Here is a 16,223-nt window from a genome sequence, read left to right as displayed (position 1 = left end):
AAACCATAAAGAATAAATTAATTATTTTTGTTGAATAATATGTGTTTTTGATCGTTTTATTGTGAACAATAACTTAATGGGTCCATTTCATTTGCCAACTAACATACCAATTGAATTAAGGGTGCGTCTATAGTTATGATACGCAGTGTATTTTATATGCAAATTATATTCTCCTCTTTTTTTGCCATACGCAAATGAAAATATCATCGCCAAACATTATTTGTGTAAGAAATGTGTGTGCTTTAAAGATGAGATAATAAAAGAAAACAAAATTCGTTTATATGTGTGTTTTATTATTATTATTAATATGTATATCAATTTATTTAACAAATATATGTATAAATATCAATTTATTTATTTATATGTATAGATATGATTGTATGGACGTGTGTGAATGTGTGTTTATTTAATTGTATAAAAAAATATAATTAATTTGAAACAAAAATGCATCGAAAAGGTACACAATATCGACACACACACCCACGCACGTCACGTTTTTTATGCTAAATATTAATGAGGGGAGATACTAAAGGGTATGAAGGAGGGAAATCGATTTATAAATTAATGTGAAAATGTTACATATTTGAATGCCATATAATAAACATTTTCATTAATAATCACGCACTGACATACACGCACACACCAACAATAGTAGTCTGTTGTGTACGGAGTGCGCATAAGTATATATTTATGTGCGTATGTATGTTTATCAATATAAGTACATATAATCGTGCTTTCTGTATGCTGTATGTCAATCTTGAATCAGTACCGTGTTGAGCAATGCCATCAAATTTCATCCATTTATTCGCGAGCGTTTGAAAAGCCTGCATGCCGGCCAGACGATGTAGGGTATACAGCTAGTCACATGCACGGACTCAGATACCGCATCATTAATGGTCGTTAGCGAAGGTGATTCGTGATTAAGGTACAGCAATTTATATTAACAAAAAAAAAAAAAAAAAAAAAATGAAACAAAATAAAATAATATTGAATTTATAAATAATAGTTATTATGATATGTAAGTATGTATGTCGATATATAAAATAAATATGAATTGTTTTGTGCGGAGTTCGATGGCGACTTTAAGCGACGGCCTTATTCGTACTAATTGTCAGCATTCTGAACACCGGAGATTAACTAATATGCTATAAATCTGAAATAAAGAACCTGGTAAGGAAACGAGTTAGTTGAGCTTAAATGTACACGAATTAATCTATTTTGAGAATTAATAATCAGTTCGAGAGATTCACGCTCACGGCAAGAGTCGGGGATTGAAGCGACCCATGAAGAGAATCATGCCTGTGGGATTGTGGCGGACAAAGTACAGGAAAGGCTTGTCGAACCGAATCCTGGGGGCATCGGGTACTCGGGCTTGTCGCGGCCTCAGCGGCAAGGGCAATTCCAAATATTTAGGATCCAATAGGTCGTCGTAGAAGCCACGTCCCAAGGCAGAATCTTGTACGAGGGAACCGAAATCAATGACGGCTTCCGACGAGTCAAAGTCGTCATCGTCGTGGGCCTCGACGTCCTTATTGCGCTTGCGTAATGGTGGCGCTGGATACATTTCAACATGATGATGATCTGCGATTTTCTCTTCGCCGCATGTGCTGAACGTATTGATTTGAATCATGTCCGATAGGTATATGTCGCGATTGGGGGAACCAGTTAGGCCGCCGAGATCGGCGTAGTCCGACTTGAAGAGTCCTTTGAGACCCATCTTTTGCAAACCAAGTGTGGCATTAACAAAGGATCTGTGAGAAAATCGCGGCAGTTTGACTTCCATGCCAGGACGATCCATAAGTGATGTCAACAAATTGCTCCAGGCATTCTTGGAGATGGCTGTTTCCATCAGTTCTTTCTCGAGGCGGTCTAAATTATCCGATGGCGATATTGTGCTTTGTTGGCCAGGCATTACGTAAATCATACTCACAGTATCCTGTATACGACCAAAAGCAACAACGGTGGCATCCAAATTCGGTTCGAAACCGGCTGTAAAACCACTCTTGAACAGGACAGCGGGAATTGGCACAAGTCGTCGTTGTCGCACCGTTGGATGAACTTGGAAGAATATTTCACCATCCCGATCCTGTGTAGATCCCCGAGAACAGTCAGTTTGGAAGAGATTGGCTGATATGGTTGCCAAGGGGCCATTGACCCAAACACTATTTGTGCGCAGGTATTCTAAAACCTTGCCCATGGTGTGACGCTTCACAAGGAGATTGGTTCGCCGGCGGATAATGTCATTGACCACATGGAAATTTACTTCTTCGACGTGACCGGCGTACAGCTGTTGAGTTTTCTCCTTGAAGAACTGCAATATTTTGCCATTGGCGCGATCACTGAAGACTTCGCGGACAAAGGCCGTTGTGGCAATGTCACTATCCATGGCCCTCTCGACGGAGTCTGTAATATTTTTGAAGACTAAATGTGGATTAAATGTGACCATGTCATCCAACTTCAGTACGTCATTCATCTCGCCTGAAGTGCTACCTCGAGCGCCCAAGAACACCATTGACAGCATGGAGGTCAATGCAAATGGAGATATCACAAGACTTCTGGCCGAACTTATTTTTTCCGAAGTAATTGATTTCCAATAACTGAACGCCAACTCGTTGCAGAGTTTTGCAAATGCTTGAATATCCTCATCTAAGTTGGCCACAGAGGCTTCGAGGCCCTTGGAACCGCTAGGCGAGGGTTCCATTTTGACCGGTGGCCGTGTGGCTTGGGAAGATGCTATCATTAGATTGCTGAGCTGAGGCGGTCTTTGCATGGGACGTTGCTGCGGGGTAACAGCACTGTAGCTGATGACTTTGTTTGGAATATTTTCTTGTGTTTGAGGCTGCAGCTGTGCTTGTACCGGCATAGGTTGTTTGTTGTACAAAGGCTCGACAGAATCCTGATACAAGGCATAGGCGGGTTGCTTATTGAAATAGGAAACTGGTTTTAGGGTATTTAGACGTCGGGTGGTGGTCACAGTAGGTTTTGGTGTTGTAGTAGTACTGGTTGTGGTGGAAATTCTTGTTGTTATTGATGGCAACTTAGGTGGCTGGTATCCCGTTTGATCGTCCTCATCTTCTTCATCGGATCCTTCAAAGCTTTCTCCTTCGTTGTCATTTTGTGTCCCTGGATGCGAGCCGACAGTTGGAATATCATATGAGACGATGGTGTTGATGGGCTTGGGTGGCGCCAACATGGGAACATCTTCAGCACTTGGGTCGGGTTGTTTAACAACACCCTCCTCCACATTAGTTGCAGTGGCAGGTTTGGTTATTTCTTCAGGTGATAAATCGGCAGAAACGTTTGATTCGTCGTTGATCGTGATTTGCGATTCGTTTGAGGGCGATTCATCGTTCTTCACTTCCACATGATTATAGTCCTCGACCTTAAGAGTTGCCGATTCAATTGGTTTCGGTGTTGTTGTTTCTCCCAATTTAACATAGGGATCTCCGTCGATTAGTTCGCCGGTTTCATCCTCTTCGGAAATCATTGCATTTAGTTCTTCTGATGTTTCTTCGCTCATAGGGTAGTTGATAGTGGTGGTATCTTCGTCCTCCTCCTTCTGTCCAATTTTTGTTGTTGTAGGTTCATCCTGGATTTCAGTTGTTGTATCAACTGGAATATCGGTTGTGGTTGTGTCTTCATCCTTTTCCACAGTTGATGAATCCGTCGAGGCCTCTTCAGAGCGGAGGTCGTCCTGGACAGTAGCGTTATCTAAAGATATTTCAGCCATTTCCTTATTGGTATCCTGATTATCTTCCACGGTCGTTGAGGAATCTTGCTCAGACTCGGTAAACATTTCGGTGGCATCTGTAATACTTTCGGGAACTTTAGCTTCCTCTTGTCCTTCGGAGGACTCCACTTTAATAGTGGCCGATTCGGTTCCCACGATTTCTTCATCACTACTTTCTGTAACACTGGTTGTTTCTTCGAATTGGTCATTTGCGGAACTATCTGTGTCGCTTGGCGCAACTGTCACTGTTTCCGGGTCATTGCTCTCCTCTACGTTTCGTTCACTCATGTTTTCATCATTTTCGATGGCGTGCATAGATGACTCTTCAGCTTCGGTAGTTTTGTTTTCGTCGCCGCCCATTTCCCACGATGACTCGGTAGTTTCTTGAGATATGTTATTGACTTGTGTCGTTGTGTCAGTGGCGCTATCAGCTTCAAAGAGAGCCTCCCTATCATCAGAATCCTCCAGCTTTTGTTCTTCCCCATAAGTTGGAGAAAGGGCTGGCAATTGAACTTCTTCGGTGGATTCAGTTTCAGCCAGCGCTAAGGGGGTAGTTGTTGCTTCTTCTGCAGACGTCATGACTGATATGTTATCCTCAGTAGTATCAGCAACTGTTATGGTCTCGGAATTTAGCGGCATTTCTGTGGATTCATTTTTCATCTGATTTGTGGTACCTTCTTCGCTGTGAATTTCGTCTTGACTTGGTGTGATTGTGGTAGATTCTTCCTGGCTAGAAGAAGATTCTTCGTTTGATTCGGTCGTATCCGATATGGGGGTAGTATATTCGAATTGAGCCTCAGTTGTCTTCTCATTATCTCCCTCTACCGTTAACGGTGTTGATGTTTCTTCCTCTTTTTCTGTGATTTTGATTGTGGTGTAACTATTTTCTTCGTTCAAAGAGGAGTCGGTAACTAATGTTGTTGTAGCATAGGGGTTCTCCATTTTTTCGTAGCTGTCCTCATCCAAGTCATCTACACTGGCTTCGTTGTTGCCATATGTGTTCAACAAGCTGGGCAGTTCACCTTTGTCGGACAAGAGGAATGATGTGTTCAGTTTGGCAATATTTGTGTAGCGATCGACCTGATCGGGTATGGACAATCCATGGCCGCCGTTCGATTGGAAATTGTCATTTGCATAATTCTGCTCTATGGGCATGGGTACGCTCTGGTGAGTTGTTGTGGAATGGTGACCGTTGCTGCCCAAGGTGTAATCATCGCTGCTTGCAGCCCATCCATGACCACCATTGGATTCGAAATTATCGTTGTTATAATTCTGCTGAATGGGCATGGGTACACTCTGGTGAGTAGAGGAATAGTGATGGTCACCGGTATGGTAGACCGGTTTGACATCGTTGCTGGTCGCCATATTCGGATTATTTGCCATCTGTTTTATAACATCGGACATTAGGAAGGCGATCTCATCTTTGGTTTCATTCGAACTCATCATGTTGTAGTCCACGGCCATTGTATTAGTGCCGTCTACAAGGGTTGAAGCGACAGTAGCCGCTTGCGTTTGGAAATCTGACATACTGATTTGTGACGAGGGCTTGACAACCTCCAGGTTCAGGTGTGGCTTTAGATCTGCCACAAGAATTGGTTGATTTCCATCGGCTTTGTCGTCGTCCATCAAGTCATCGTTGTGCTTCGAAGGTTTGGCAACTGGAAGCCTGGTTTGTCCCATTGACGAAGATTCTTCCAAGGTTTCGTCCGAACTGGTCGTGGTCTCGCCATAGTTGAACTGCGGTTGCATTATGGCGATGTCTGTGGTAATTGTGTGGGCTTCCTGAATATCGACGCCATCATGTTGCGAATGAAGGAGAGTAGTCGTTTCCTCATCCATAGTGACTTCGGTAGTTTCAGTAGTTTCTTTTGTGTCATCATCGAAAAGCTTTTCAGAAATCTCTTGTGTCGTCACCTCAGTTGGAGCTTCAATATCTGTGCTAGTTTCCGTCATGCGTTGGTTGGATTCCGATTCAGTTGTATCCGAAATCACACCTGGATCCTCAGTCGGGTTTTTATTTTCAGCATTTGTCCGATCCTCTTCAGTGGTATAATGTATTGTGATGTCCTCATAACGGTTAGTCATTGTGACATCTGATTTATTGTCGGCTACATCCGCAATTGTAGTTTCCTCCGGCTCAATCATAGTTGATGCTGTCGATACATCAGTGTCCATTTCTTCTACCGATCCATCGGTTGCGGGTTCAGTGAATGTGTTGTCCAACTCTTCATTATTATTATTACTTCCATAATTGGATAGATTGGGTAGGCTGGCCATTGGTACCATATGTTTATTGGCCATTTCCTCTAATTGGTCCATATTTTCAGCACTGTCATACTTCACTGGTTTAATTGGGGCTTTTGTGGGTTCTGGTGTGGAATCTACCTTATGTGTCAATTGCGGCTGTTTGAGCGACTCTAGTATTTGATCGAATGACTGCATTGCGTGAATATCTTGGTCGTAAGGTTTCAATGTAACATGTTGCATTGTAGCCATGGATGGTTGAGGTTCCTTCTGTAACTGGTGATTGTTTGATTCCTCGACAGCATCGATGGTCAAAACATAAGATGGTATAGGATATCCCGATGTGCCGGAGCTTGTCGGTGTGGTGGGTGTTGTTGTGGACTGTTTAGTTACCTCGGCGAGCTTTGATGTAGATGTGACCATACCTGGTGGTTGATAGCCGGGGAATTCCTCAACAATCAGAGTTGGTTTTTGTGTCGTTGAAGTGGTTTCCTCGGGCACGGGTGCATATACGACTGTGGTGGTTGGAGGAAGCGTGGATGTGGAAGTGGTTGGTTTCGTCGTGGTAGTAGTTGTATGTTTTTGTGGCTTGGGTCGTGGCCTGTGATGAGACACTTGTTGGTATTTGTTGTGTGCGATCTCTTGGTGTGCGGTTCCTTCGGCGGCTAAGTCTCCTGTCGGGGGTGTACCATGTGGAGGCTTATGTCTGTGAGGATGAGGCTTGCGTAAATCATGCGATTCTGTGGATGCTGCTGTTGAAATAGGCTGACGAGTGGGCTTCTTCTTCTTCTTCTTCTTTGGAGCTGTAGTACTTGTCTGAGTAGGAGGTTCAACTTCAGGGACAGATGTTGTTGTAGTCGTGGGTTCCGCTTCGACAGGCGTTGTTGATGTCTCAGTTGTATATGGCAAGGGAGTTGTTGTTGTAGAAGTACTATCCGCGATGGTAGAATGGTGGATGGGTGTGTGAGTGGGTTTCTTTTTCTTCTTTTTAGGGACAACAGTAGTACTAGGCGAGGGAGCAGACGTTGTTGTTGATGTCGTTGTTATGGGCTCTTCTTCAACACCTGCTGTTGTTGTCTCCGTTGTAGATGGTAATTGTGCGGTGGTAGAAGTACCATCAGTACTGGTGGGGTGGGAATGGATGGGTTGGCGTGTGGGCTTGCGTTTCTTCTTTTTAGTAGCAGAAGTAGTACTGGGCGGAGAAGATGTAATGGGCACCGTTGTAGCTTGGACAGACTCAGTGGTAGTAGTTATGGTGGTGGTTGTTGTAGTTATAGGAGTTGGTTGTGTTGGAGACACTGTCTCAGCCATTGTTGTGGTTTCCGGAGAAATAGTTGTTGTTGTGGTAGGCTTCTTCTTAGTCTTTTGTTTAGTAGTCTGCGGACGTTTGGTTGTGGATTGACCGCCATTAGGCTTCTTAACCCTATGTGGTGGTGACGGTTTGCGTTGAATTTGTGGCGGTTTCTTGGCCAAATTTTCATCCAAAATCACCTCATCATCGGCTGGTCTCTGGACTACTTCCTGGTTGTTAATGAAAACACGCTTCGTTGTCGATTCAATCTGTAATTGTTCGGGCAATTTGTGATAAATGGGCTGCATGTGAATTTGTGAGAAATCTCCATAGTTTTGCATGGAAGCAGCCAAGTGTTGGTACTGCTGCATGCCTGTGTACACAGACTCGTGGGAATCCAGTTCCTCTTGGATGACCTGGGGAGTCATTTCCGTTGTCGTAGTTGTGCTTGTTTTACGTTTCTGACCCGGTCTACGTTTGCTGGGCTTAGGATGTGTAGTGGTTGTAGATACAGGCGCATCTGATGTAGTTTCCATAATTTCGCTATCTGGAGTCATAACTATTTGTTGAGGTTTTTGTTGTGGGAATATGTCTACACTGCCGGTATTGCCGAATATTGCCGGAAGAATCATGGACCATGAAGAGGAAACGTCTGGAGTATCCAAAGCTGGTAAAATATTGGAAGTGCTATTTTTGTTTGACTCCACTTCTTTGTTGAGGACATCTTGTACGCTGTTGACAATGTCTTGAACATTTTTCTCGGGATCTTTATCTTCTACCGGTCCGTGGTGGATAATAGCTGGCCCCTCACCGTCGCCATTTGCAACAATACTTTGAATTTCTTCCATAGTCATCAGACGTTTGACAAGTTCGCCGTTTTCATCGAACGTATAGAATTCATAGCGATCCGGGTTCAACAGATCAATTGGGCTGGCAACTTGCAGAGATGGTTGAGGCTTGGGTACCTTTTGGCCTAAGGCATCTGTGAATTCTGGTTGATCGCCGTTTAAAATAACCGCAACTGCTGCAGGACTACAAATGAAAAATGAGAAGTAAATAGGTGAAAATGTGACATAGAAAGGGTGATTTGTAACAACTTATAGGAAAATACGGGAAAGTAAATAAAAAGTACCTAGAAAATACTTCTAACGCATAATAAACTATATTTGGGTGCTGTTTATATGTATATGAGCAGCTATATTTCTATTGTATAGATATCGCGTCTTTCGTGCGCGATTAAAAAATTAACTAATTTAAAACATTTAAACAGAAATTTAAGAAATTAGCATCAATTTGTTAGTCAGTACCGTACATGGTTACCTAGTACTATTTAGTGTGATTGTTTTTGCCTGAACATAACTTGCAACTACTTCTTGTCAGGTCTTAGTACGTTGATTGATTTATGCTACATACGACATGAAAGCTACTCGCTTGAGCAGGATTGTATTTCAAATAATGAAGTGAAGCAATGCTGTGCTATCATATATGATGAACGCTTTAGATTTTTTTGCCGATTTTTTTTCATGAATTTCCATTTGAGATTTATAAAATGAAATGCAGGGAAAACAAAAATAAAAAAGCTCAAATGTCGTACAGGCTACAACGGCCGTGCACTTTCTCGACACCACAGTATGATGTGGTCTCGTCAAGTGGTCAGCGCGCAATGCAATTTTCCGTATATCTGCCATTGACATGACTTATGCCATTCCATCGGACTTCAAAAATGGAAATTTACATTTTAATGCTGACTCAATGCCGTGCACTTTTCTTTCTGTTCACATTTGCCGCTCTAAATATGTCAATGTATACATTCGCTATTTTTTGTTATGTAGGCCACGGATTGTCTTATTTCATACATATATGTATGTATATGGGAAATTACAAAAATCTTTTAAATTCCTTGAAGCTGAGGTTTGCAAGGTTATAACTCGCGAAATATGAACATATTGCATATAATTTAAATTCATTTCTATAAAATGAAGTGTTCTTGTCAAAATCTTAAAATATTGTTAATAAATAATAAGTTTGGTGGAAGCTGTGATGGTGGTAATGTAAAAAAATGGGTGAAAATGTGTTGAAGCCAACGAGTTTTTTGTGTTCGTTCCTGATTTGTGGCTAAACTACACAACGCAGGCACATGTGATCAGTGACTAAGTTGCAGAATACCCCATGGGCAATATGGTTCTAATATATGATTTTTCGATATAATCACTGCATACACCCAAAAAGGATGCTGACATTTTGAAGCCGGATTTTCGGTGATTTTTGAATTTTTCTTATAATTAGGATGCGCATCCAGATAATAGACTAAACTGTTTATAATATTGTAGAACTCGTGATTTTGCGTCGTTTGGTGTATATATCATTAATGTGCTCACCGTAGCTTCTTTGCAATTGGATTCCAAAGACGAAAATTTGGTGCGTAAATTTTTATAAAAAACCTATTTTTTGAGTCCTAATTTAAGATGGTCCATTCAAATTCCGTGGAACCCCGCGTGATTTTAGTTTTTTTACGTGCCGGATCTAATGATCGCGAATCTGTGTGAAAATAGGTAAAAAATATATCGATACGCGAATAATATGCATATTTTATCAAAACGATCCTTTTAAAATAGGTGTCCTTTTGTGTATTTTCATAGGAGATTACTGAAATCGGATGCGCATAAAAATCGTATGCACGTTTCGCCATTTTTAGTCATTATTAGGGTTTTTGCATAGTAAAGTGCATCGAGCGGCACACTTTGGCCGCTTAATGAAACCTCGAAAAATGCATAATTATTGGAAGAGATTGATTAGGTTTATAAGAAAACCGCATGCGCATCAACTGATTTCAACAAAAACGCGAATTGCATGCTTTTTTTATGAACTGTAAGTGCAATATATTTAGTCGCTTTTAACGACGAAACTCTTATTAGATGAATTTATCGATATTTAACAATCATCTAAAAGATTTTGCAGAAGAAAGCGTCGTATATTTTAGAAGATTAAGGCAAAACCGTATCCTCTTAACCATACTAAAAATCGAAAATTCAAAAAAAAAAAAAAAAAAATTGTTTTAATTCAAAAATTAATTTTTTTTATTTTCCGATATCTTCATGCTTCTATTTGTTTTTCGCGACTATTATTTGTGAAGAAATTCGCGAATTACAACGAATAGGAATTCATTTAATTTATATTTAAAATACCAGATTTAAAACCGCTATAACTTTTGTGCGCAGCATCCGAATTTGTGAACGCGAACAGATTTCGAATCAGCATATTTTTCTTAACCTATGTACCAAAAATCATAAATGTGCTCGCAAAAGAATTTTTCAATTTTTTTTTTAATGGAATTTTAAAAGAATTTTGTAATAGTGTTTTTGTTTTTTGTCATTTATGCAGCGTTTAACAATAGGGAAATAGGGGAATTTCCCTATTATTGAACTCACACTTTTAAATGACAAAAAATATCATTGTATTAAACTTGCCAAGGACATATAAAAGGAATATCATATAAATACTAAAATCATAAAATCACTTCAATTTCTCCATGCTCTACCAAAAAAGCTTCTATATTGAGAATATTTTTAATGGGTAATTACAGAAGGTAATTAAATCTGAGTCGATTGGTCAAATCGGACACACACACACACTAAATCATTTTAGTCTCGATGAGGTACGCTGTGAAATCGCACGATATTATATATGAATGCTATATCTAATATACACATTAATGCTATCTGCATTTGTTTAGAAAAGGACAGCGACTCAGAAAGTGATGCTATGCATATTCCCAGAAATATTTAGGGGTGTATCTTGTTTGCTTCGGCATGTTACAATGAATACATTACGTCGTCTAATAAAGAACGAACAACCTAACTCAACACTGCTGATAAAGACCAGTGTCGTATTTCAAGACCACAACACTCAATTAAAGGCCAAATTATCCCTTAATTAGGCAACCGAATTACTTACGTTCACTCATTCCGTAGTCAACGAATTAAGACATTTTGTAAATTTACATCACATCTATTGCAAATTAGCACTTTGCCCACAACATTCACCTGATACGACACAGAACGCTCGTGTCGTCACAGAAAACATTTAGTGGCTATTCTATTTCGACGGCATGCTAAACCACAAACATGGGTGCGGTGCAAGTGCACATCTGAACAGAACAGATTTGTGGCAGGGTGTTGTCGTGGATTTAGCTGTGTAGCCATGGCAATAATTGCAAGATAGCTATTTGCCATTGAATTGTTTGAATCCTCCATCGAAATATGCAACGGAATGTTTTAGTTTGGGGTGAGATGGTCACCTGTTTTTTCCTTTGTTTTCCATTAGACACTGAGTTCTTGGGTTTCTGGCAAAATCATTGATCTACAGTCGTGTAGAAAATAAATGACGGTAATTATTTTATCGGGAAAACGAGTGTGCAAAATACTTAGAACACATGCTCCAATTAAATCTTACTGAATGGGATTTTTTGTAAAATTGATTAGCAAAGCGTATGTTAGAATCCAGGTGCTACGATGATCTACTATTTTTGTTTGCAGCAAAAAGTATTGATAATTGTTTCCATAAATTTGAATGAAAAATATCCATAACAGTATAGCTGTACAAATGAATTAATAAATGTAAATAAGTAATATTTTGTTTGGACTTCAAAAGATTTTCATGAAGAAAAAAGTGTGATTGGGGGTCACACACGAATTTTAGGCAATGAGAAAGCCAATCTACTCGCCAAAAGTGCAACTGACCTAAACACTGTAGATGTGAACAACGCCAAACATTTTAGCGGAACACGTCTAGAGTGAGGTCATTTGGAACAGGGAAAAGACTTAAAAGGGCACAAACATATTAGAATATCTAAATCCATACTTTATAGGGTATAAACTGACAACTTCGGTTACAGAATATCCCCCATGTTATGGTGGAATGCGGCTATGCGGAGACAACCCCAAAACGCGGACTATATAAGGACTACACCCATAAGGGGGCGAATATAAATAATTTTTGGAAGGGAGATTTGTTACCAAATACGACTACAAAACACCAAATTATAGCGAATTTGTTTGAAAAACACACTCAAAAACCTCAAAATTGAGCTACTGGAAAAAATTGACCTATATTTATAATATTTATTAGAGAGATTTGGTACCCAATAAGAACCCAATTTCATTTAAATTTCAACGAATTCGGCTGAAAAACGCCCTTAAGAAACCCAATATACCGAAAATTGGGGGTACCCTTATATGGCAAAACGTGGCATATGCCTGCCTGCAGACAAAAGACAACCCTATGCTAAATTTCAGCACCCCATCTCTAATCCTATTCGACCTATGAGTGTACGAAAAATACTAAATGTAGTTCTAATTGTATATATATATATATATATTGAGCTAGAATCTTGAAATTTATTTGGAATACAGGTTGGGAAGTGGTGTTGATGTATGGAAATGATTTTAGAAGTTCGTACTTATGTGTATGAAAAGTACTAAATTTAGTACTATTAGCATTTGGTTAGGCGTATAGAGATGGAATCCTGAAAATAGGAATTATGATTACTACTGGAGTACAGGATTGAGGTAGTTTTAAAAAATCGTACTTATGTGTACGAAAAGACCTAATTGGTACAAGTTGGATTTAGGTGAACAGCTGGAGTGTTGAAATTGGGAATTAAAATGATTGTTGGAGTGTAGGATTGAGGTAGTTTTGTAAATTCATAGTTATGGGTACGAAAAGTACTAAATGGTACTACATTTTGTACAATTTGAATTTTGGACGAACGGAGAGAGTTGGAAACCTAAAATATGGAATAATGATTGCTGTTGGAGTGTGCTGTTAATATATTAATTATTAAAGTATAGTACTTATGTGTACTAAATGGCACTATATTTGGTACAACTTGATTATGTGTGAACGAATAGAGCTGGGCTCCAGAATTTTGGAATTAAAATTACTGTTGGGTACGAAAAGTACAAAATTTGGACTTTGGTGAACGGATAGAACTACAATTCTGAAAGTTGCAACTAAGATTTGTGTCGGAGATTACATACGGTGTAACGGGCAATTCGCTACTGCTCTAATATAAAGGCATGTCACAGACATGATCGAAATTCCGTCTTTAGCTTCTTCAGAAAACGAAAACGAAAAAAATTGATTTTGAGGTACTTATGTCTTTTTTGCAACAGTCCAGTCCAACGTGGGTTCAGTGACTGATATTGACCGTGCCATGTAATATCATTTTATCTTCACATTGTTGAATAGGCCCAATTGCAAATAGTTTGAAGACTTTTGTCACATTTCTTTCATTTCGGGTTCTTAGTAGATAGAAAATGTTTTTTTTAACATGTTCTTCCTAAATCTTAATCGTAAGCGTAGGTGTTGATTTATTTTAATGGAATTTTAAATTTATATAAACACAAAATAAAAAGTCATTTTCTCATTGATTGCCAACTTTGTTAATTCACCTTCTGTTGTGAATTTGGACTTCATTTCAATAATATTAACTTGGTTTATAGCTATTACTTGTGGCAGTGATTATTTTGTACCTTCCCTATTGTATGCATACAGAATAAGCGAATATCTGAGTTCATCAATCTGATGAATGTTAGCGACATTAGTCAAAATCCAAAGGTGAACAGACCGTTAAAAGAGGACATAAATGCAGGGAGTAACGACTTCTGAAACATAAAATCCAACAATAAATGAATGTTAATTGCTCCAATGTTAAATCTTACGCTTCTAAACAGAGACAGAGAAATGATGAGCTGGCCTTTGTTTCAAAATCAATTTAATTAAAAGGTTTGACTATGGTAGACATACGGCATAAAGGAAAAGGATCGTGTTTTTCGTCGATGGGAGGGGCAGGTGATTACAATTTAATGTTAATTATTCAAGGCGAAAAAGTGCCATCGGTGTGGAAAGCAGAGTAAGGGGTGGGGGAGGAAAACACTTTCCCAAATTATATTTTGGTACAAGTATCTGTACTCGTTGTCGCTGCAGTAACACATCGGAAGTGGCCTGTACTCACCTGGAACCGACATTGTGTTTCTTTGACAAGTCGCCATACTGCTCGACATTGTCATTAGGATTCATATCTTGGTATGAGCTCGTGCCATAGCTGCCATAGCCGCTTGTTTGATATGATGACGTTGATGGTGGATGGTGAACCGATGATGCTGCCACCGTGGAGCTGGCGAGCTTAACGGCATTGACCACCTTGTTGGCTTCCGGTTCAATGTGGGCCGGCACTTGGGCGCTGTAAACGAAGGCAGGTTGAAGAGAAGGTGGTTTGTTTGCTGTCGTTGTTGCGGATATTGCAGCTGGTCTTGTCGCGCCTGTTGTTGAGGTTGTTGTTTTCTTCGAAACAGCGGTGAGTGCGGCAGAGGCCTTGTTGTGTTCTTGATAATGTTGTTGCATCAGTTGAGCGTAACCGTGATGGAACTGTGGCATCATATAACCACCGCCACCACCGCCTCCGTCATAGTCGCCATCCCCATTGGCATTGATCACAGGTGGTTCATCCGAGTAATTGGGAGGGTAGGCATAGACACTGGCACACACCACCCCGCTTGCTAGCACAAGGACAGCAAGAGCGCAAAAACCCATTGCTGCTCCTGTGGACGTCAATGTTGTCAGCAGCTAACTTATAACCCTTTTCGCTGGCTTACGAATTCTCTTCTCGGCTAACCTTTTCTTTCTCGCTGCGAACTTTTGCACCGAAAGTAATTTCCTATTGTCTTGTATTTGCTTTCCAACTCGTTGGGAAAATTCGACAAGAAAAAAACAATTTCAGCAATTGTTGCCTCAAGACGAGCTTTAGTTTCTTCGAAATTGTTATTTGCTTTGTTCCGTCTTTATGTTACGTTTCGTTTTTTTGTTTGGTTGTTTTGAGTTTTGTTCTTTCCCCTTTGTGGTGGGCTCTTATCGGGTTTTGTCTGAAGCGTTTGTTGTATTCTTTTGTTGGCTTTTATTTTACAGGCGTAGTGGGGTCGAGTATCCTTTTTGTCTTATAGCTGCTTATAAAGGTCTCGTCTGCAATCTGGAAAAAAAGAAAAAGAAGCGAGCACTTCTATAATTAATGCGTTCGTTTGCCCATTTAATATTAAAAATCATGAAAAAAACAACAACAATGAAAAACAATGCGCGAATCACCTCAAAAGAATTGCTTCCCGATCCTGTTAGGGAAAGGTCACAATATCTCAGCATATTTAATGCTGTCTTTTGTTATTGAAAATACAGCTGTCCTATTTTTTAGTTCCCAAATGGCCCGGTGATTGACGTCTGGCGACTCCTTACGCCATGAAGCATGAATACAAAAGCACAACTTTTTTGTTAATGTATAGGTATGTATTTTGTATTTGTATTGTTGTCGCAGGACTGAGTGGTGGAGTACTTTAATGAAATATTGTTTACCTACAAATCGGCCACAAAGAAGCTTACATTAAAATTAAATAGATTTTTTTTTAATTTGATAATTTTTTTTGTATTTGCCCTGCGTCAGAAAACTAAGCAATGTCGTTCAAAAGTAATTGAAATATATTGACAGACTAACGAAAAAATACTTCTCTGGATTAAGGGATTAAGATGATTTGAACTGAGTTATTTGGAATTTTGGTGGGAAATATGAAAAATAATAAATACAACATTTAGCTAAGTTTGGCCGAACCGAACAGTTTCAATCCTCCGAATTGTAATCAATAATATGACAACAATTGAAAACAAGTCGTTTAGTTCGGCCCGGCCGAACTTTTTATACCCTCCATCAGGAGGTGTACCATAAAATACCTGTAATCGTTCAGAGCTTTAAGGATGTGGCGGGTTATACCATGAAAGACATTTGGTAGATTGAACATCCAATGAGAACCAAATATTCGTTAAAAACGGTCCAAAATACGGAATAGTGGGCAGAAATACTTTATGTGGCAATATTAATAATATTTGGTACGATGTTCGTTTTAGAAACGAGCCCGA

At 39.7% G+C, this 16,223-nt stretch overlaps 1 protein-coding gene across 1 annotated transcript; it reads right to left on the bottom strand.

Moving 5' to 3' along the window:
• Nucleotides 1-1,133: 1,133 nt before the first annotated feature.
• LOC133326628 (mucin-4) lies at nt 1,134-15,312 on the bottom strand. The gene is made up of 2 exons (XM_061535258.1): nt 14,281-15,312; nt 1,134-8,297 (listed from the first exon to the last, which is right to left on the bottom strand). The coding sequence occupies exons 1-2, from the start codon at nt 14,856-14,858 to the stop codon at nt 1,253-1,255; spliced, it is 7,623 nt and encodes a 2,540-aa protein (XP_061391242.1). The 5' UTR covers nt 14,859-15,312; the 3' UTR covers nt 1,134-1,252.
• Between the last annotated feature and the right edge of the window lie 911 nt (nt 15,313-16,223).

This window comes from Musca vetustissima, unplaced genomic scaffold (genome assembly GCF_032173495.1).
Source record: "Musca vetustissima isolate MV318-11 ecotype Yass unplaced genomic scaffold, APGP_CSIRO_Mvet_v1 utg9679, whole genome shotgun sequence".
Taxonomy (NCBI): domain Eukaryota; kingdom Metazoa; phylum Arthropoda; class Insecta; order Diptera; family Muscidae; genus Musca; species Musca vetustissima.
Note: the sequence above shows the minus strand (reverse complement) of the source record. Positions and strands in the feature narration are given on the sequence as shown.

Excerpts from the sequence above, each read along its gene's own strand:
- LOC133326628 (XM_061535258.1), bottom strand. The coding sequence starts at position 14,858 with ATGGGTTTTTGCGCTCTTGCTGTCCTTGTGCTAGCAAGCGGGGTGGTG. Across the intron at positions 8,298-14,280 it reads AAACACAATGTCGGTTCCAG|TCCTGCAGCAGTTGCGGTTA; the intron begins GTGAGTACAGGC and ends TTTCATTTGTAG.